Below are 23495 nucleotides of genomic sequence, written 5' to 3' on the forward strand. Positions count from 1 at the left end.
AAAGATTGTGGCCTCTGCTATAATGACTTGTGCACAGATATTGCTGGACTTTATAGATCATTCTGACTCAATACAGCAGCATTGGTTTATGGAAACTAGACAAAGTTATTAGGCAAAATATGTATATTGAATAGTATTTTCAGAACCTACAGTAATTTTTCTGCTCTGTATTTCACCAGCAATGCTGATCAATTTGATGTGAAGTTTGTAAGTAAATTAACTCTATGCCTGGAAGGAATCTATCAAAAGGTGAAACTAGTGTTTCAGGACATGAGTCTTGAAAAACACAGTTTTGTTTTTGTTGAAATGCAATGGACAGAAGTGTGAATTTTAAAAAAGAGGTCCTTCAAGAGTATTGATGGCTTACACGTATTTCTGTCTATTTTCTTCATCTCACACTGGGCATGTTCTTCACTTTCTGAGCACTGAGTCTCAGCTCAACTCCTTCTCAGCTGAAGGAGAATCTTTAATGATGTTGGTTATCTTCTGAAATTCAGCTGTCCTTCCTGAGCTCAAAAAGGCCCTGTTTATCTCCCGAATTCCACAATATGGCTTTGAAGTTCTGCCCAGCATTTTTTCAGCAGCTCAGCCGAAGTATAAGCTCATCAAATCTGTTGATGGCTGGAGAACTTCCTCTACAAACACATCTGCTGCTGCACCTGGCACTGGCTGAAGATTTCAAGAGCTCTGATATGACTGATACCTAATAACTTCAGTGAGAAATTTCATACAGTCATAGACCTGTTTAGGTTGGAAAAGAGCCTTAGGATCATTGAGCCCAGCTGATAACCCAGCACTGACAAGACACCACTAAAGTCCACTGAAGGCTGCCTGGGCTGCAGCCATCCTACACTGGTGGAGTTTGCAGCCCTGAGGAATATGGGTCAGGTGAAGAGTAAAGTCAGGACCCCGAATTTTTGGAAAGCAAATTTCCAGCTGTTTAAGGAGTCTGGAACAATAGGACCGTGTGGGAAGCTGCCCTCAGGGACAGGGAGCAGAACAGAGCTGGCACGTATTTAAGGACACTTCCACAGAGCACAAGAGCCAGCAATCCCCTTATCCTCCATCTCTACAACATGCATGGCAGGATTGCAGTTGTAGAATAAGGTAGAATAAGGCTGCATAAGCTTGTGCAGACACATACTAAGAGCAGCTGACATCACATCTCTCTACTCAATACATAATTGTTTCCCTGAACCTGTCCAAGTACAGGATTTAAAAGCACATTTATCCTTGTCTGCCCAAAATGCCTGCAGTGGCTAGAAAATGTGTAACTACACTTTCACAGCTCACCAGAGGACTAAGGCACCTCCTTCACTCCTCCAGACCATCCATGCAACAATGAGAAAAGGTTAACAGTCTCCCTCATAAAATCTTGAGGAGAACATGTGGAATAAGAGTCAGACTCAGGTACAGCCAGCTTATCCCATTGTTCCTGAGGCAACACAACACACCACGTCCTTGCTCAAGGCATAATTAGGTGCAAGCTTCATGCTGACTGCTTTTTGAAAGCAGAACTACTGCTGCCAACATTGAAATGGAGTTCTCATATGGAATTAACAAAATTAAAAGAAAAAAAAAGAAAAAGCTATAGCACACGAATTAAGTGTATCACATGCATACACCAAAAATGGTGGAGAAATAGTAAAATTTTGAGGATCAGTAAAGACCATGAGGATTTTGGACACAGCCAATCATTCTTCCCAACTGGGAGCTAAGAGAATAGAGGTGGGTTCTGTTCTCAGCTTCACCCCAGTGATTTCAGTGAATTCAGATGGATTACAGGAGTGGGACAAAGCAGCAGCCCAGCAAAGCACTCCACTCTGCACTTACTCAGACACATTTTCTGCTTTTCTGCTTCTGAATTTTGCTACTGAAATTTTTAAAGTTAGCTGAATGGACTATTTAATTGTGTAAACTGTAACAGCATCAAATGACCTGCATTCCTTAACCACTAGAAAATGGCAAATAGAAAATTTTGCAGTCAAATATATGACTGACAGTGCATTTCTCATGAATATTCAATCTTTTAGCTTCAAAACTGCTTTTCATGGTTATTTATGCATAAAAATTGACACAAATTAGTATTAAATACTCTTCAAAACACAGTGTGGATGTGGAATGAAACACTGCCTGTTAAGAAAAATTGCTGATAGCAGATTCTGGTACACTGCCAGGCTTAACCCATTTTATGTCAAAGAGGAAACTTTTTTAAAGAAACGATGTTTAATTACTCTTGCTCCTGCACTTAAACACATCCCTAAGTATGCTGCCCTCGAGCTCTGAGGGCTTAGAGTCCCTGCTGATGGAATTATCCAGCTGCCCAACTCCATCACTGCTCAGAAGAAATAATCTTTTTGCAGCATGCTAAGCATTTTCTGTGCAGGTTTAAGGCAGAGGATGGCACGAGGTCAGGGATCTCAGCAGGCTGGGCTGGAGCTTGCAGCTTCCCCACTGGTTTCCAGCTGCACAGATGGGCAGGGGAGCCAGAAGTGCTGAACCCCTGCTCGTGGCTGCTTAGCAGCAGGGAAGGGGTGTGGGGGATGGATTTGGAGAAGAGGTGGCTTTGAGGAGCAGCCTGAAAGAAAGCGATGGCATCGTTCTCTGTCCATGGAATTGGCGGCCATGGAACAGCAGAAAAAAAGCAGAGAGGCACAAAAAACACAGAGCAAGTCTAGCAATGTATCGTATCATAAATAAAAATGAAGAATGTGAACTCAATTACAGGCCAAGCCCAAAGAAATCAGCAGCTGGTAATGACAATTTCTGTGGAGTTATTGCAATAATAGATGGCACACAATGCTTTAATTATAGAGGCTTTGTGCAAGTTCTTTTTAACAAGCATGCAGCTGTGTCAAAGAAACCAGTTTTTGAAGTGCTATTTAAGACATATTCAATTCTTTTTGGACTTGTTTCGGAGTATCTTTAAATGCTAGCTTATAAAATGTAGGTCTATGAACATAAAGCCAGTTATGATTATATCACTGAGGGGTGCTTAAATGTTTGACTCCACATTGACAGGAAACAGAAGCACAGCAGATCTGGAGCCCAAACTGGTGCTAATGATTCCCATTAACACACAGAAGGGAAAAGTTTACTTACACATAGGTACAGGAGATGGGCTCCAGATCATATAAAGACACAAGGAAAGTGCACTGCTCATTTTAGTATGAGCATGCTCACCCAGCATCTTGGACAAAACACAAGTTGGAATCTTACTAGGCATCGCTGTGAAAATATTAATGATATAATTACCTACATTCATTTCTTTAATGCTCTTCAGATGATACTTTTCCCACATTTTGATCAAAATATTGAACTCTTTAAAATGTAAATGAGGTCAGAAGTGCTGAAGTGAGCTGGTAAGTGTGTGCATATACACACAAAAGTGTGCATGCACACCTACTCAAAGAAAATTACATAAAAATTAATAATGCCTGGAAACTCCTCTGTCATCTAAGTACTGAATTTAAAATAGAAGGAAAACTCATACACAGGCCATGTCCATTTTTCATATTCATGATCCTATGGACAGTAAAAGATTGGAGTTAGATCAAGCATGTACTGATCTCAGTTCTTGTTATACACAAGGAAGTGTTCCACAATCTGATAAATACTAAAGTGCTTCAATAAAGCATGGAATAAAATAAGAAATATGGCTGCCTCACCCCTGAGTGTAGAATGGTCTCTAAGGAAAACAAATATATTCTTAGTCTGCTTGTCCGCTGATTTAGTGTCTTTATCTGTAAATCACTTCCTGTTGATGCCAAGAATATATTCTGCTTTCACATAATAGTTCCATGTTCTTAAATAGAAGATGGCAGACCCAAATCCATTACAACAGTTTCCCAAGAAACACCCAGATTTCTGAGTCATTAAATTACTACCAAGTAACTGATGATTTTAGTCTTGGGAAGAAGCTGTGCCCAAACTGAAACCATTTCCTACTTTTCTACTTTATTACCACCTGAAGAGCAACGAAACAAAGCAATTAAGCAATTCTATGAGTCTGTAACAAATAAGCATTTCTATGATTTATGTCTGAGTATCACAGAGATGCAGAAATGCATGTGAAACATAGAACCTCTAACAGCTCTCCCTGAGGTCAGCAGCGACTTGTGCCTCCCCTTCTACCACCTTTATAAAACCCTCACTTGTGCAACTCACCCCTCCCAAACACACACCACCAAATTAATAAAGAGACATTCATGACAACGAAGCTGTGGTCACTCACTGCAGAAAATGATGCTGATGAGCTGTGTGGGATGCTGTTTTCCATCTCCTCGTGCTGTACTTACTGTGGCTTTCACCTAAGGCCTTTGCTGAGAGGCAGTGATGGTTTGGTGGCATTTTGGCTTGCAGGGATTTTGCAGTGGGACTTAAGCCAGCTCTTTAGGTACAGAACAGAGGTGTGTCAGCACTAGTCTAGTGGGAAGGGGCTGGAAGGGAAGGGGTTGGAAGTACCTACAGGGGCCAGAGTGGCTGCTAGGAAGGATACGATCAGTGCCAGGAAACAACACAGCACCTTTAATCATTTCTCCCATGATGCACCCTACTGACCACATGTCAACTGAAAACAAAAATGAAATGAAGGTAAACAAGAAAACAGGAACAGAACAACAAACAAATGAGAAGACTTATCCAATCATGCTATAGCACAGAGCCTGCAGACACAGAGCTGCCTCTTGCTCTCAGCAGCTGCTTTTCTGCCTGAGCACACAAGTTTCATGACAACAGAGCAGGACGGAGAAAAATCAACTCCAACAGTTTCCTTTACCCCAGTGAGGATGAAAGACAATGCCATTAAATACAGAAACCCAACTGAGACCCGCGGCTGGCTACTGTGTAATAATAAAACTTTGTAATTAAAATTTACCAATTAATTTTGTCTTTTTCAAGTTTTCATTTGTATTCATTACCTAGGTTTATGATGCTTTGTCTTGTAAATGAATGCTGGTCTCTGTATTCAATAAGGATATGCAAATTGCTATTCCTTTATCATTCCAGCTACCAGAGATCCATGCATATTTTCACAAGCTGAACTGCCAGAAGCCACAAAAGGAACTTGGGTCCTCATGAAGACATATCCACTGCTGATTCAGGGTTATGAATAGAATTTTTGAGATCATTCAACTCCAACAATGCTTGCTTTAGGGCCTGTTGGCTCACTTCCAGCGAATCTCAGTGAAGCCAGCAATCCATCACAGGGATCTTGAGAATCTCATAAGATTTCTATTTGCCATGATAGGAAATGGTGATTTCTAAATAGGCCAGTTGAGACACAGAGGTGCTAAGCTGCACTTTCTGCAGTGAAATTCAGAGAAAATTGGGGGCCTATTTACCTCCTACAGGGAAGAGCAGTTCAGCTGGGTCAAACAAAGCTCACCACAATTTACACTGGACCACAAGATGAAACTCAGACTCCTTATATCCAGCACAGGATTAAGGTGACATTTTCCCCCATACTGAGTCCATGTAACCACATTACCTCTGCTGTCCTTGCTCTATGATAAGTCATAGGGCATGAAAGCAAGCACAGGGACAGACTGGTGTCTCAGGGCCAGGAACTGGGGAAAAAATATGAAAGCATCATGCTGCTTGGTTAAATTAACTCGTACAATTTCATATTCAGCAACAGTTTAAAGTGCATTTGACTTTGAAGGCAAATGCCCTATTTGTGGAAATCTTAATATGCCCGGGTCTAAGGTTCCCTCGTTGCTCTATTTAGCATATGAAAAGCTTCAACACTACACAATAAATAAATCAATAAACAAAAAACAAAGAACAAAAGAAAAGGCTACTTGTTTGGAAGCAATAAGCAGACCTAGAGATGCAAATTATTGCTGCTTTCATCACACGCTAAATGGCATGCAAAATATCAGGAAAAGATAGAGCAAGCAGTTGTTTGTTCGTCTGTTATTAATTCCTTTTTCTTTTCAGAGGCTGCCTCCTGACATCACTGCTCTCTGCTATGCTCCAGAGGGCACACACACAAGTTGAACTAGTGCCTTACTAAACTGCAAACCATGTAAAATCAGAGATGATTATTCCCCTCTGTGCCTGAGGTTTTGGGAAGGAAGCTCTTTGAAAATTTCCAAACCAGAAGGAGCAAAGATAAACACCTAAATATAACCAACGTCCTTCTTGACTGCTGCCTGTTTTTCACCTCCTGAGGCAATTAGAAATAAATCAAAGTGGAACCAGGATCTGGCTGCATGTTAAAAGTAGTTAGTTGGAGGTTAAGAATTTTAGCACATACAGCAGCAGCTGTCAGAAGACCCAGTCAGGGCACTGAGACTTGTGCAAAGCTCCAGAAAGGACTGCAGAACTGAGATCTATGCCTTGATTCTCTGCTTCATTTAGTCCAACATCAAACCAGATGTTGCAGTCCAAGTAATTTCACTTATACAAGCATCAGAAAAAAACCAAGCACACCTCAATCTCTAAACACCTGCATTTAGCTCCAAAGCACTGAAAATCTACACCTGGTAAAAGTTTTTTTTGTTCAAATGTGAGTAATCACAAATGCTGGCAATTCTGCATTAACACATGGAACATCCCTAAGCTTTAATCAAGGGCAGGGTAACTTCTAGTGACAGACCTCTTCATGATTCAAGGTGAAGCTTCAGTTTAGCAACTCTTTGCCTTGATGTCTTTAAGATCATGTGAAACAGTGTTAAGGAATTTAACCTCCAGCTGTTCAAGACTCTCTGAAGTGGAAATGTTGGGATTTAGGTAGCCCTTGATGGGAAGCCCACTCACCACTGGAATGTCCAGGTCCTGGATTACCAGGAGTAGGGGATTTTTAATGTGCTTAGAAGCTCTACAAACCAGATTACTGCACACTGTGGAATACATTCTTAAATGTGTACACACACTTCAGAATAAGAGTAAACTTGCCAAGGACACCAAATGCCACCCTGGCACAGCCAGCTCACCAGAACAAGCACTCACCAGAAAAATGCACATGGCTTCCTGAACAAGGGAAAAAATATTTTAACCATACAGAAAATCTTCTTCTCTGGGCCACGTCCTGGCTCTGATTCCCTACCAAACAGGTACTTCCTGATCCAAATCAGTGCTTGCTCATCCTTCTAGACTTCAAATTCCCTCCAGCAGAGATGCAGAAGGGTCAGGAATTGTAGCACTACCCAAAGATGTTTCTATATGGAGAGGACCCAAGTCAACCTTTCATAGAAACCTCCCTGATAAATCTACATTCTCCTCCTTCAAAACTGCAGGTTCTCTGGGAGTTCACAAAACAGTGAGAGGGAGTCCATAGGGAGAATCTGCAACCGCCCTTGCCCAAACTCCCACTGAGGTGGCTTTTCAGTCTTGCACTCAGTAAGATCTGACTGTCATCCAATGAAAATGGTGACATTCAAAATGAAATTCATTAAATGCAAGCCACAGGACACTCCAGAGACCAGAGATGCATGCACACCTGAATGAGCTTTGCTACCTTTTCCAGCCTCATGGGCTGGTTCACACTTTCTTCCCAGAGCACGGGTGAGAATACCAAACATTCACATTTGTAACAGCTCCTGTTTCAGTGATGCTGGAATCTCCCCTCTGCCAGCTGAAAAGAGATGTTCACCTCCTCACAACTAACTGAAGAAGATAATGATAAACATATTAATGAAGCAAATAATGACACCTGATTTTACTTGTGTAACTGTAGGCCACTTAGCCCACAACACTGCTTGCCAATGGCTAAGGTGCAAACTCCAGTGAAGACAGCTGAGTATGCCTGTGATAACAGCGAGCTTCTCTCTCCAAATTCTCCTAAAATGGACAGACACTTTTGCTGGGCAAGACCTTTCTTTACCTCCATCTCTGATTTTAGTGCTCCTGCACATCTGTATTGATGTCTGCTCTGAAGAACCATTTCTAGGCACTTACTTGAATTTTCAGCATGAAAAATAACAATAAGCCTGTATTGGATGCTGTACCTTTTTTTAAAAGGTTTTTCTGTTATTGCTATGCAATAAAAAAAGGGCATGGTTTATAAAAATACAGGGTAGTTTTCAGTTATACATGGGCATAGATGCTTTTTTTTCACATGCTCCAGATACCACAGCTATAAAGACTCCAGACCTGCCAATGCCAAGGAAAGTCTGGGATGTGTGGCACTCCCAATGACCATTGTGGAGATGGCTCAAACTCTTGAAAAGGATTAAAACCCTCCCCAAACCACCAAACCCTTACCAATTCTGGCTAAGTCATGGCAAACTCCCAGTTTTCTGACATTCCAATCTCCTTGCTGAGAACTTGCAGAGATACCAAAACCCTCCCCTTTGTGCTTGTATTTGTTATATGCTTGAATTCCAACATGTTTTAACAAGGGCTCGCTCAGCACAGTATCAGCTCATCCATTAGGATTTCCTGAGAAAGTTTTTCCTTTCTAATTTGAAACACCACTTTCCATATGATGTTATGAAAACCTTAATATTTCTCAATAACAGCAATAAGATTCCTAAGTGTTTTAATAATTGCCTTAGTGACTTCTAATTTTCTTCTTGCCAAACACCATGGAATACAGGTGCTCTTCTGACAGATGCTATACGGAAGCAAAAGGGAATTGTCACCATTTTACAAGGGTGAGGCTTCAAACCAACCTATGAATTTCTGTCTTTTTTCAAACTTTCAGTGACCCAGTGGGAAGCCTGAAGTGGAGAAGGCTCCTGCCTCCTTGGCTGCAGTGCCAAAAAAGTGCTAAAAAATGCCTGTTAAAAAATGACTGAAAAAGCCATGGGAATCCTGAGTAGAAAGTTCAAGAATGAGTGGAGACACAAGGGATCACTCACACCCTTCCCCTTCTCCCATTTTCTTTTGGATATATCTATATAAAAAACAAACAAATAAACAAACCATCACAGTAAGAGAGACCTACAGATAGTCCTGCCAAGGAATGTAAACACACTACCCTGTGTCTAACAGACCATAGCATTGAAAATTGAAAATCTGTTTTGGAGATCCTGCATTTCCTAGCTTCAGGTCCTCTTTTAGCTTCTTTTACATTTTGATTTCGAAGTATCTCTTCTCAGGTCTCAAAGACTATTCAAGTACTCTTGTGTTACCTCTTCCAGCAGGAAACCCACAGGTAGTCTCTCTTGCTACAATACAAACAGATTAGCAGATAATTTGTAAGTTTTCATATCTGGAACAAGAATCACAGAATATGCTGAGCTGGAAGGGACCCATCAGGATCATCCAGTCCAACTCCTGGCCCTGCTCAGCACACCCCAGGAGTCACCCCCTGTGCCTGACAGCTTTGTCCAAACACTCCTTCATCTCTGTTGGGTTGGTGCTGTGACCACTGCCCTGTGTTAGTGCCCAGTCATCCTCTAGGTGAAAACCTTTTCCTGATATCCAACCAAAACCTCCTAACTCAGCTTCCTGTGATTTTGAAGGTGTTCCAGTTCTTTATTTTGGTCCTGTCCAAATACCTGCATGCTCTTGACAAAAGGCACTTGAGTAATGTTTTGTCCACATGTTCTAAATTCTCTGCTCAACTGTTCCAGTCTGTCTCAGCTCAATTTAGCACAGCTGCCATCAAGAAAAAAATGACTAATGCCACAGAAATAACTTGAGATAACACCCCAAACACTTGAGACCATCCAATTTTCACAGGTGCCAGAAAACTCAATTAAAACTTGCCTTGGTTGAAATTCATTCAAGGCAGCAGTACATCCTGAAAACCTTTAAGGTGAGTGATGGGAAACAAGCAGTGGATCATCTTCACTGTGGCACCTGGGAACCAGTCCAAGAGCCACTCAGATGACAGACAGCATGGGGCTTTCATGCTAAGTGCAAATTACACTCTAATCTGTTGGAGTAGGCATATCTGAAATTTAAAAAAATGAGAAAAATGGCAACAGCCAAATCATCCTCACATCTATCCTGAGACCTCTTTGAAACAGACCTCACCTCATATGAGCAAACTTTAAGACAAATCCTGAGTCCAAAACCAAATACCCAGGGAAGAATAATTCAGGCCAACAAAATCCAAAATTAGCTATCAACGCCATCACAGCTAGCACACACTTAAGCAGCAGGCTAACATGAACCAGCTGATCCCACCTGGAAAGCCAGGCCAGTCACTCTTAACAGTGTCTTTTAAATAATCCTGATGTTAGTTGCTGGTTTTGATTTTAAGACCAAACGAGCTTTAAGAAATACCACCCGGAACAAGTAAAGCAACAGACTGCGCTTAACAAAAATGCAGAAGTTTTTATTATACTGTAGTTTAAGAAACACCCAAAAATGCCCTCAAAACACTAAAATTACACCTATTAATCAATGCAGATCAAACACAAAGAGAAATTCTGATTATGAGTGGTGGAAAGGCACCACATTTTCCTGAAGGACTTTCTTGATGAAAACTCTTTTTCTAAGGCAATAGAACACTTTCTGTCAGATGTCAGAGAGCATTTCTTAATCCCAGCACTCTCAAAGACAGCTGGTGGGCAACGGAATTTTTGAAAATATGGCCACAGAAAACATTAACTCTATCTGTTAATGTTGAAATCTCTTCACAATTCCTCTTGGATGTTCATAATTACATAGAAGAAAGTTGGAACTTTTCTCTCTTCCTACTTTAATGGTATTTTCTCTTTTGACTTTCTAAGACTCTAAGCTACTTGAAGTAGGAAATCTGTTCTTCATATTTACAGTGGAAATTCAGGCCTAGCCAAATTCAGGACATTTGTCTATTATCACTATATATTTCTATGGCTAAATCACTGTGTTCCTTTGATCTGCTGAAGGACTCACAAGTGAAATTGCTATAGTACCATTCTCTAAATGCCTCCTTTTCAGTACTGAAAATAAATGCTCTGATCACTTCATTTCCCCCACTAAGTCATGTGTGCCTGTAGGACATCACTGTGGAACCTGGCAGCTCAGATCTTAATAAAACTGTCTCACCTGAAAGCATTCATTTTAAGTTTTCCCTTCTCTTCAAATAAAAAACCAGAAATACATTTCCAATCCTTAAATTGAAATCTTATGAGATTTTGAAGATGTTATTACCTAGAGCTGAACCAGCTTTTGGGAAAGCCCTGGGGTTTTCTAACATATTTCCAATGGCATCCAAGAATTCAGGCACTTTTTAGCTGCTCGCATTCTTTCCAATTTAACAGAAATGGAACAGGCATCAAAGAAACACTGAGCAAGAGACTCAGAAGTGGACTACAAAAGCTTACTGGAACTTGCCAGGAATATTTTGGTCTGAAAATCCATCTGGAAATGGATTGAAAGGTGGATTTCTTCTCAAGAGGTTCTTATATCTGACAAGGAAGTTTCCCTGACAGTATTTTGAAATGTCTGCCCTAGCTGAAAAACAAGGAATGAGGGTACCTGCCAGGCAATTTCTGCCCAGTACTCTCCAGGACACTGGAGGCTGTTCTTACTTGTCTGAAAACCAGCTGCAGTCTACCCAGATTCCAGAGCTTTCTCACAGCAGCTTAAGAGAGACTTTCTTGTTTATGTAGATGAGAGATCTGAAATTAATCCCCTCCATGTTCTAATGTCCACAAAGACTTTAAAAATGAAATTTCATTTCAAGTCAGCAGCACCTGAGTGCCGTGGTAACTCAGTGGGATGATTTAGGTGAGATTAAATTTTAAAATATTTTCTTTCCATGAAACATGGCAGCAGCTGTGATTTTTTTCTTAGATGTATACTGTGCCATACACAAATGTTCCTACTCCAGACTAGAAATGAGTAAGCTCATATTGATAGCAAGTGCACACAGGAGACTGTCTTCTGAATGATTAAAAAGAACTGGTATTTTTGATTTCTATACAGACTTGCCTCTTCCAGCTAGAGAACTCTCTGCTGGAAAGCCTTAAGTAGCCCAAGGGAAGTATGTAATGTGCTTCTGTGAAGTTTACCTGCAGCTGCACAAATGCTTCTCCAGCTCTTCCTGCACCTGGGAAGGAGGGAAACTAGATCTGCTCATCAACAGCCATGGAGGGGTGGGAAATCATATGGATCCATACACAAACCAGTCCTTCCAACACTGACAACTCATTCATGGGATCAAACTGGTTAACAAATGAGTGCTGACTTGGAAATGAATGTACTAATTGTTTTTTTTCTTCCTTTTTTTTTTTTTTTTAAACATCCCGCTCACCTGAATAAACCCACCTTTAAAGCATGGTAGTAATTGTGACCTGGCCCAAATTCTATTTCAGGATACAAGATTTCCAATGATTTAAAAAGTAGGACTATCTCACAATTTACACAATGTTTGCTGCATTTTTTCAAAAATTCAGTTGTTATTTTCAACTGATGCTGAAATATTAAAAGAAATTTTAAGATTATTTTTCTGTTATCCCTGAATACAACACTGTCATAAGAGACTGTTTCCACAGCCAGACAGAAACAAAGTCATTCTCATGTTTGAATGATTTTTTTAAAAGCTACATTGTTTGATTTATATAGCATTAACATTTTTTCTAGACAGGGGCAAAAGAACATATCTCCTAATTTGTTGTTGAAAAAGGAGAGCAACCCATTAACCATGCTTTTATCCTGAAACCATTCTTTGTATGAATTCCAGCTGCTTATCAACTAACATCTCAGACTTCACTCAGAAAAGATTAAATGGAAATATCCTCAGTATTTACTGCTGAGCCTCAAGTGTACTATAGATAGTTTAGTTTTTCTTTTATTTTTGTTTTTTTTTTTCCTTTTGTTTTTTTTCTTTCTTTGTTTTTAAGAGGAGAAGAGTGCATTGTTTGGTGGAAGCATTATGATGGTGTTTCTGAGGTGGTGTTACCACTGAAACACAGCACAACCATCACACTGAATTACAGATCTTGGGCGTGGTGGGAGCTGCTCTGCACTTAGAGGTTACAGCTGGAGCTGGGTGTGCAGCCTGCTCCTCATGCTGCAGGGACAGCTCAGCACCTTTAAGCATCTCAAAGCTACCTACTGATAAAGAAAATCACCATTTTAGCCTCTCTGCCTTGTTTTGCATCCAATAACTTTCCAGCCCCTCTTCCTCTAAGACTGGGAGCAGTAAAGTGCTGCTGTCACCCCCTGAGCAAGCAGGAGGTCCCTGCTGTCCCTCCATCTCCCTGCCAGTGAAGCAGAACTGCATCTTCACTGGGCCACCAAGCACAGCTCAGCTTTCAGAGGAAGCTGACAGAGCTGGGAAAACAGGACAGGCAGCACCCAGCTTTGACAAACATGACAGGAATTACTCAAAAGTCAGCAAAAAAATAATTGCTTCCACGGCTCCATGTCTGTGAAAGCTGGGTTTTCTGCACACCAACTGCCAGTGGCTGCTGATGCCAGGTTTTCGTGGTGCCTTTCTGCCAACTAGCTGAAAATAAGATGCCTTTTTGTTTCCAAAAGTGAAGAGATGTTGTGTTGCCTCATTTTATTCTGATGGGCAAAACACACTTACTTACATTTCCAAGCCAGCACGGGCAGGTTTAGTCTGTGATAAACAGGAGGCTGAGTACACACCTCCTCTTTTGTTTTCATTTTCTAATATTGCTTTCACCACCTTGGAAGGGGTAAAAATAATATCACTCAAGACAAGAAGAACAAGATAGGAGGGAAATAAAGTTTAGTTGACAACACAGACCTCATGCAAGTAAAGGGAAGTTCATTTTTAAATCAAGAGAATCTGATTTCAGGCCAATTTGGACACCACAGCAGAAAAACGGTTGCCTTAAACTGGGTGAGTCAAATTCTTCATTTTGTTTTAAATAAAAATAAAAATGTTGTATTGACTCAACACTGAGCCCATACAGCATTGAGATGAATCCAAAACCATGATGCATTAGCAAGCAAAAGATTATGATGTCACCACAAATGTTATGAAGTCAATATTTCCAAAATATAAAAGCAGAAAAACAGATTTACAGGAATGAGATGGGCCAAATTAGGACTTTTTTTTTTTCTTATTTTTCCTTTTAAGAATAGTAAATAAAGCTGTCCAATTTGCCATCATAATGCTTGTTTTCTATATTGCTTATTGACATGACATAAATAGTATATAAAATGGAATGATTACAGGTTTTAGAGCAATTTAATTGACTGAAATAATTCTGTGCATCTGTTTTTCATTTTCAATTTTGTGCATATCAGTAGTGTGCTATTTTTATTTAGCCATACCTCTGAGATTCAACTTTCTGCTTCTATCTTTACAGTCCTGGTATAGTCATTTTATGGTAAGAGGGATGGGGTGGAGGAGAGGAACAAATAATAGGTGAAGCTGCAGCAAATGGCACAAGGATACAGTCCCTTCCTGGAAAGAGGATTTTGTGGCGAACCATTTCTCCCATAATGCATCCCACAGACCATATATCCACTAGAACAGCAGAGACAGGGAAGTGAAGAAGGAGGGAAAAAAAAGCAAAGTTAACTACAACATTTCACTCCTAAAGGAGGGGGAAAAGGTTGATCAGCACAGTACAGTTTGTTTTGTGGTTTTGTTGGGTTTCTTTTTCATGTCTTACCAAAAGCTAAAATAAGTAACTAAACAAACAAAAGCTGTGTCAGTCAGCTCAATAGCAGTTAGTAACAACAGTGGAAAAAGTTTAAAAAACAACATTTTGGGTAAAGGTCTAGAGCTAGCAAGTAAAGATTAAGTAACAACTGCACAGACCCATGGCATTTATGAATGAATTTACAGCTAAAAACCACTCTTTTTTTTTTTTAAAGGAAAAAACCAAAGCAACCAGATAATGATAATTGAATAAATCCTACTTGCAGAGCTCCTAGGCTTTGTTCTTCAGCACTGAGTCTCTCTGCAGCTGCTGACAAGAGGTTCCAAATGGAACTGCTCACACAGGTAAAGGCCATGTGGAAAAATACCACCCTTAAAGGTTATTTAAATCTCCTCTTTCAGGATCTATACCTATATCCTATCTATAGGTACCTATCACAGAGCATGACCTGAGTGGACTCTGTTTTGTACTGTGTAGGCACTCAAAATAAAAGCTGTAACAAAAGCTCCAAAGGACAAATATCAACAAGACTAAGAGCATTTCCTATTCCTAATCCTGCCTTCAGCTTTTAGATTAAATATACAGTTACCTTATATGCTTGACTTGGATAGGGGTTTTTTGCTCTTTAAGTCTTTAAAGCAGAAGTGCTGGATAGATAGCGACACAGTATTCACAGAAAAAAAAATAAAATAAAACAAACAAAACCTGTCTTCCATGTGAAAAGGTAAAAACTGCTCTGAAATGCTTTAAAAGACTATGTTGTTTCTGAGCTGAAATCCTCATTTTCTGGTTATGTTTGATCTACAAAACCAATTTTCTCCTCTTTTTCTTCCCCTTTCTTAACCTTCAAAAGCAATCCAAAACAAACCAAAGAAACAAACAAACAACTCATTTCTTGGTGAAACAAAATAAAGGTGAAATGTTCCATTTGGGAAAAGGAGGGTACAGGTATCAGGGGCATGGGACAGCAGAAGCATGCCAGAGGCAGAGGCAGAGATTTCTTCCTAGAGACAGTTTTAGGGCCTTCCATAGAAGTGCAGCAAACTGGTAATAATTATGCATCTTTAGCCAACCAAGTGCAGAAAGAAAATGAAAGCAGTGAACAGTCCTTATACAGGCAGTGTACATAGAGAGGAAAAAAGTTGGGGAGCTTCAGTAATGTGGCAGCATAGGCCAGAGCAGGGAAGCAAAGATCATCCCTTTCTGTTGACTTCCTTGGGAGCTGGGTCAGAGCCTCCAAGCAAAGCAGTTCCTCTGACAGATGAGCTTCATTTTCAAACATTTTGTTTTCTTCCTCTCTTTATTTTGGCTTTGTCCAAGTCAGACAAGGTCATTCATCTTAAGCCAAACTGATTGCCCAGGGAAGTCAAAGGAAGTCTCTGTGTTAACCTCAATGGGCATTTGATCAGGGCCCTTGGATGTGGCAAACATTAGAACTTTCCAAGCTGTGTCACAAAAGTGTGTCTAACTTCTTCTTGGTGCAGTTTTAATCACGTGAAAAGCAAAGGCTCTCTCTGTCCTTTCATGGACAATAACAGAAACAATAATCCTAATCATCTGCTAAATGTCTGGAGGGGGAAAAGAACAACAAAAGAATTCATTTGACAACAGAAGATCTCTGGATACTGATAAAGAGTGCTAGCTCAAATTTCTAATGACACTTAGCAAAAATTTCAAACAAAAAACTTTAAAGAATATAATTCCTTTACTTTCAGAAATTATTCTCTAAGCTAAGCGTCATAATAATAATAATAATAACAACAACAATAATAATAATTTCTCTACTTTTTAGACTTTTGTATTAAAATTTATACTTAAACTCATAAACATTACAAATTATCCATACAGGGACTTGCTAATTTTGGAAGAGGTGGTGTGATTATGTTTTCAGTAGTGCTGAAGCCATGGAATTGGCTCCCAAAATCAGTTTCACTGCCCTTTACAGGGTGCTGTAAAGTGGCTGTTAGTAAAAGTTCTCCTGTAGGTTAGCTACCCTCCTCAACATAAATTAAGCAGGGCACTTTTAATAAATTCCTGGTCTTGTTACATTTGCTGTATTTGCCATCAAAAAGTCTCCTCAAACAGACAAATTATACCTTTGACAGCAAAATCTGAGCCCTAGCTATTCCTTCATTTCCTGCCTGGTCTACCTGGCACTCAGATGCAATTCTCAGTTTTGTTACAAGATGAGAACATCTTCAAAAGTTTTCCCTTCATCTTCTGCAAAATTTGAGTTTTTCTTTGTCAGCTTCTCTATAGCAAGCACCCCCACCTGCTTTTCACAATATTTCCAAGGACCAAGATCTCTCTCAGACTATTCAGAGAAATATCCTATTTACTTCTAGGGAGATTACATACAAATTATATCTTTTGTTTATTTTTTTTTTTTTTAGTTTCAGCTTTTTCTCCTTCTCTGCAATTCTACTTGTCATTTAAAAAAAACAAAACTCAAAGTGCAAAATTTATACCTAGATCTTGACAAGATGAAACCTGTCAGCAAAACCTGGGACTTTGTTAAATTTATCATGAAGAAGGAATTAATTCCTGAAATTCAGATCGAGCTCTGGATTTAGAGAAATGCTGGAAGGGCTAGGATTTTCTATTTCAGCTTGTACTTCTTGTTTCTTCAAACAATTCAGAGATCCAGACTCAAATTTAGAACACATGACTCGTTCAGCAATTCCAGTGGTTCCCACGTTATTTCACGGCCACAGAAGGCAAAGATGCAAGCTCTGGTCAAAACGAGTTGACTGTAGTTGTAACTTCAAACATAACTAAGAATAAGTTCCCTGTTACTCTGCCATCCCACACTGATAAATTCACCAGCAGTGCATCCCAAATACATTCTGCAGCTGCAGTTCACAGCAGTGAGGAACTGCTCTAACTCCAGGTGTCATTCCCCACCATTTCCCACTACATTTCCTGTCCCTCCTTTGGGCCTCCCTCACAGTGGTGAAGCAGAGCTTGCCCCTGAGGGGCCCTGGTGCAGTGGCACTGCAGCCCTACCGTTCTCCTTGTAGCCCATTCCCAGGATGACCTCCGGTGCTCTGTAGTAACGTGTCACCACATAGGGGGTCATCATGAAGCTAGTGCCTGCAGTCCTGGCCAGTCCAAAATCCAGAATCTTCAACGTGCAGTCAGATTTTACTACAATGTTACTTGGTTTTAAATCCTGCAAAAGACAGTGAAAAAAACCCATGTGACTGTCCTTTATAAAGCCAGGCACAGCTATGATTCCAGCAGATGCTTTAGGTCACCCTTCAAATACTCTTTCCCTCTTCCGACCCAGTTGCTATCAGAAATACTTGTAAATATACAGCAAAACCTTGCCGTTGTTTCTGTAGCAAACTGTTCTGGAAGTTGTTCTACCTCAGCATACTGGGCTTTACCTGGATAACAGGAGCTACTGGCAGTAAATTAATTGCATTTACTAGGATTAGTATCCGAGTGGTGTTTTGATTAGATTATTTTCTCTTAACACTGTGAACCTGTTAGAGACATTCCTACTGCACCTGGAGAGGTACCTTAATGCTTTATTTATAATAATTCAACTCATCCTTTGCTGGATGACTATCTGGCAGCCAAATCTATAACCCTCTGCTAAACACATGACATGCCAAGATAGGAGAACTTTGTGGAAGAACATCCACTTTGTAGCCCACTTTATCAGCCTTTCTTTTCTTTAGGAAAACTTTTTTTTTTTTTTTTTTTTGATGTGGAAATCCCAAATTAGTGAAAGCCCTTTTCAATAAAGAAGTTAAGCCAGTCTTTTCAATCCATTGAGAATTCCCTCCTGCTCACAGTGACATGACCCGATCCCCCTCTGCTCTTGACTATCACACGTGCACAGCCAGGTACCACATCCTTACCAGGCACAGCACTGATGTGTAAAATGTAAAATGAGAGGATGCATTTAATATAGACTCCGCAGTCTTTTCATCTGCTTCAGCACATGTAAATGATGACAAATGCCAATTCCATATCCTCTGACCTCTGACTGTGGCTTTTATGTCTTTTATTCATTCCACTGGGACACAGGCCTTTGATCCCCAATACACAAGAGAGCCAAATGGCATTTAAAGTCTTCATGATCATCTCATATGCTGCCTTAAGTTTTAAGCCAAAGGTCCCTTACCCTGTGAATAATCCCTGCAGAGTGAAGATGCTTGATTCCACAGAGCATTTGGTACAGAAGGTAAGACATTCGCTCATGGTCCAGCTCCATCTGAATGACCTGGCACAGGTTGGCATCCATTAATTCCATTACCAGGTAGCTGAATGGAAAGGCAAAACCACAGGGTTAGTTTTTTGTGTTGAAGGCAAATCACAGCATCATCTCAAATAAGAAACAATGCCTTTTCTTGCTTTAAAACTCACTTTATTTCTGATGACTGGGAGTAACCCAGCTGGAGACTGGGCCCACTAACCACAGCACCACGGTGGTGTTTGTATCTCACTGCTGAGACACCACTCTTTCAGCATACCAGGAAAACTGGTGGCTTATTTGCCCTTTCTTGGTGCATTCCCCATGACAGACACTGTACCCTACGTGGACAATCAGGCAGCACCACACAGAAAGGCACTGAACCCAAAAGACCCACAAGCACCAGATGATGTAACTGCTCAGCCTTTGGTCACAGCAAGGATGGCTTCCACAGTACACATAGTAATCTGAGAGAAACAGAGGTGTCTGAGAGGGTAAAATATGCATCCCTATGCAGAATGCCTTCAAAAATTCTCCTCAGCTTGCATGACTTCACAAAATTCTCATTTACAATTAATTGGTTACTCCTGGCATCAGACTATAGATAGAATAGGAACATATTTCCATGCAATGTACACAGAACGTGGGAAAGACAGGAAGATAAAAGGAGGCCAACAATATAAAACAGAGAATACTTAAAATTTCATTCTCAGCAGGCTCATACTGGGCATAGAAGTGGTTATCTAGCAGGGCAAGGTTCCAACAGAGGTGTTGATTTTCTTCTACAACAACCCCCATTTCCCCAGGCAAATAACATTACACAACAACAAATATGAAACTGGTGGTTTTCACCTTAAATTATCAAAAGAGCTCCCAATATGGGAATTCAGAATATTTTTCTACCCACTAGAGTCACACTTTAATTTTAGAGGGGGCTGCAACCTTTGTATTTTGCTGAGGTAAAGGTACACCATAATGCCCCACACATCCCTAAAGCTTTAGTTTAATTACTGCCCCGTTACTTACACATCCTGGAACTCCTCCAGAGATTTCTGTGGTGTGAAGACATTTAATAAACTTATAATCTGAAAAGCAAAGTAAGAAAAAAGAGTAAAAATAAATTATATACATAATCAGTTGAATGCGTTTTGAACTGTGTTAAAGAATAAACTGTTTTTTCACTGCTCTGTATATATTAACACTTCTCACTTTATGGACCAGTAAAAAAATCAGCAGCATTCAAAATAAAATACCACAGATCTCTCAGATTTCTTTTAGGTGCACTAGAAATCCTCTGAAAGAAGGATAACCAGTGACAAAACAAAGTACTAAGGGTGAGACACTCCTCTCAGTTTTGAAGTTGCAGGTTCAAGGATCAACTTCAGTTCAATCTACCATAGCAGTCTTTGTGCTTTGTTCTTATTTATGAGGAAGGCTAATTTGAGGGCAGAAATAACCAAGGACCATCTTATCAAACAGTATTCCTTCCTTCCCTCTGACATGGCCTCAATTCCTTTGAGGGCACACACATGCACACACTGGCTGATACAAATTCCATCATGAGAGGTACAACTTTTCAATAGAAGCACTTTGAACCAGAGATCCCCCTGAGCAAAGACATTTTGCACACTTCAACTCCTTTTCTCCTTTCTCTTGCTTGGTTAGCATTTTTGTTTGGTTTATTTTAAACAGGCTGGGCTGCTGAAAGACACTGGTAAGAATGTGTGAAAAAGAAGAGAGGAAACAACACGACCTCACAGATTTGGATTTCCCCTGTTTTCCCTCTGTGCAGGTAACAGAGGTAGAGGACGCCAGCACTGCTGCCATGAAGGCAACATCTGAATATCTCCCTTCCCACCTCCATTTCCTCTTTAGATTTTCTAACACAAATTGTTCAACATTCTTTCTCTTTACTCCACATATTCTGACTGAATCTTCCCTCTGCACATGTACATTTACAATCCTCTCCTTCCTTTGCACTTCTCTGTGCAGACAGATTAAAGCTCTGACCCAACCCATGTGGTGCTGTTAGCAGCTGTCATGCACCATGTTTAAAATTATGTATTTAAAATTAGTGACACTCCTGTTGCCCCTCTGCTCTTTCCAGACCATTAAAAAACTTCTGCTCATCCCTGCATTTTCAAATCCTCATGCATTGGGCTGGTTGAAGGTAGCTTCCATCAAGTCAACAGGGAAGAGACAGGAACAGTCCTGATCAACACAGTGGGAATGTAAGGATAAATCCCTTCCCAGAAGTGAGGCAGAGGCACTGTAGTGTCAAGTCCTGCAATTTGCCATTTTATGGTCAGTCCTTCCTCTTTCCATGTGAACATGTGATTGAGAACAAGTGTAAAATCTCCCCTTGCATCACATTGTTTTAAGTTCATTTATGCTTTGCATAAGGAGTAAGAGTCATTGCAAGATCCAAGGGACAAGTAAACACTGCAAACTGAAAAATTCTCTCCTAATGAAAAGGAAAGGGCACATAGATATGGCAACGAGAAATCTAGGAGGTGGAGGAAGATGAAATCCGTAGGACATCCCTTTACAATGCAGTGTGGCAATCCTACAAATTTCACTACAAAAAAGCAGTTGATACAGTGTCAGGCAGATAGTTCTAACAGATAATGGTCAAAATTAATACACAGCCCTGGAATAACACCCCTGTGCAGCACAGAAATATTTTCATTCATTATGGATACTCAATTCAATAGAAGAGATAGTGTAAGAAGCAGGAAAGTCTAGAACAATCCCAGTTTGGCAGAGCCTTTAAATAAGTACATGGAATACCCTCAGTCTCTCCTGTGGGCTTGTAGTACCAGACAGTGTGTAGCCCTTGAGCATAGTTTACTTGTAATTTCTTCCATTTAAAAAGGAACCCAACAAAACAACTTCCCTTCTAACACAGCAATGCACATACCATTTCTCCTGCTGAACACTTACATTTTTATGATTCACACACTTCATGAGGACCAGCTCCCTGTAAGCTCTCTTGGCATGAGTTTGGTTCTGAAATGGTCTGCTGAGCTTCTTAATGGCCACGTTTCTGTCAAGGACGGCATCATATGCAGCACTGTAGTGATGACAAACACAGGGGTTATGCATCTTAGAGGGTATCCAGCACTTCTCATGGCAAATTCCTGAACCTCAGGTCCTTTTCCTTTTTTCCACTGAGAAAAATACTGGGACAAAAAAAGAAGAGTTTCCATGTAAAAAAAAAATAAAGTAAGAGATCAACAGGAAACGTAGCACCACATCAGCAGAAGGCAGCACACACCACTACTTCTGAACTCCAATTCCACTGGAAATTAACACTTATTTTCAAGGGGTGGGGGAAAAATTTAAGCAAATTCAGATAAAAATACAATAAAAAATGGATGAGAAGGAAGTTGTTTCATAAAGCAACTCTCTGTGCAAGGCTATAGCAGAAAAGGGTTTTGCTTTTTCTGTTGCAGTTATGAACACTTTCACAACGTGGTTCAACAACCAAGTGCCCACTTACCCCAAATGAATTTTGTGTTTTCCTTATGATATTTCTAATGGAATCAAGTTATTTAATCATTCTTTGAGACCATATCAACCAATTCCAATAACATAAATAACATACCTAGAAACAGAACCATTTCACGAGGATTTTTACCCATTCCTAGTAACAAAAAAGTTTGTTACATGTGCACAGTTACAACTTTTGAAAATGAAGAAATACACTGTTTGAGATGTGAACTTTTAAAGCTGGGGCCCTAAAATGCTCCTTAAACTTTTATGTGTTTTTCACAGCCTTCATTAATTTTTATAAATGTTACTCCTTATGTATGTGAAACACTTATTTTGTTGGTTCAAATCCGACTACATAATTTCTGACTTCTAAATACCATAAAGCACACTAAGTACTAGAAGCATCCCCAAATGGACAACCACCTCAGACTCATTTCCTGATTTTTCCTTTTACCAAGAAAGAGGAATTGCATGACACAAGTTTTCTGCTAGTCCATGAAAAGCAACAGTGTATTTCCCAGGAGATAAATCAACCAAACCACCCATTGTTCTAAAAATTGCTTTCCTAAGCATGAAGTAAATATTCAGAATCCTGCAAAACTTTTTTCATTAACCCTTGCTTACTTCAGACACTCATTGACAGAGGCTAACTAACCAAGTTGAGCAGAAGCATGCAAGCATCAGAAGCTTAGTCACAAAGCCAACAAAAATGTACAGCTGTTCAAAATAGGTAAGAAACTGTTGGGAATGTTTGTCTGGGAAACCATACAAGAAGAGAAGAATCAGAAATGCTGAATTTTCACTACATCTGCATAAATAACGCACCAAATGCATCCCACAAATTAGAACAAAGATGATGAGAAGTTTTGCAAAGATTGCTTTTAGGATTTATTTAGGAAGTCTCCTGAGAGTGGGTTTAAGGAAGTGATCTTTCCATGGCCACATCTGGAGCTCTGGGTGGTACTCCAGGCTTCCTAGTATGAGAAAGATAAAGACTGGAGCAATTCCACTGATGAGCCATGAAGTTTATTAGGGACTGGAACATCTGTCATACAGGGAGCAGCTGCGTGAGCTGGAGTTGCTTAGCCTGGAGAAGGCTTAGGGTGGATCTTATCAATTTTCTTATGTATCAGCCGGGAGGAGTAAAGAAGGTGGAGCCAGACTCTTCCAGTTGTCCTGGGCAATCTGCTTTAGTTGACTCTGCTTTGAACAGCTGGGTTGGACCAGGTGTCCAACATCATCCCTTCTGTCAGTTGGTAACAATTCTGTATTATCCTATTCATGAATAAGGCATGTGACTTCCATGACCCAGCTAGTCACATGCA

The 23495-nt window shown here is 40.1% G+C and overlaps 1 protein-coding gene across 5 annotated transcripts in view; it reads right to left on the reverse strand.

Annotated features, from left to right (window-relative positions):
• The window catches only part of MAPK10 (mitogen-activated protein kinase 10), a 146664-nt gene that overhangs the window by 31700 nt on the left and 91469 nt on the right, over positions 1-23495 (reverse strand). For all 5 annotated transcript variants that reach the window (XM_059469783.1, XM_059469781.1, XM_059469782.1 and 2 more), the window contains exons 5-9: positions 21619-21748; positions 19702-19760; positions 18607-18745; positions 17478-17643; positions 14261-14332 (exon numbers count right to left, since the gene is read on the reverse strand). In XM_059469783.1, the coding sequence (XP_059325766.1) occupies positions 14261-14332; positions 17478-17643; positions 18607-18745; positions 19702-19760; positions 21619-21748 (566 nt within the window). The remainder of the gene's footprint in view (positions 1-14260; positions 14333-17477; positions 17644-18606; positions 18746-19701; positions 19761-21618; positions 21749-23495) is intronic.

Source organism: Ammospiza nelsoni, chromosome 4 (assembly GCF_027579445.1).
Source record: "Ammospiza nelsoni isolate bAmmNel1 chromosome 4, bAmmNel1.pri, whole genome shotgun sequence".
Classification (NCBI taxonomy): Eukaryota; Metazoa; Chordata; class Aves; order Passeriformes; family Passerellidae; genus Ammospiza; species Ammospiza nelsoni.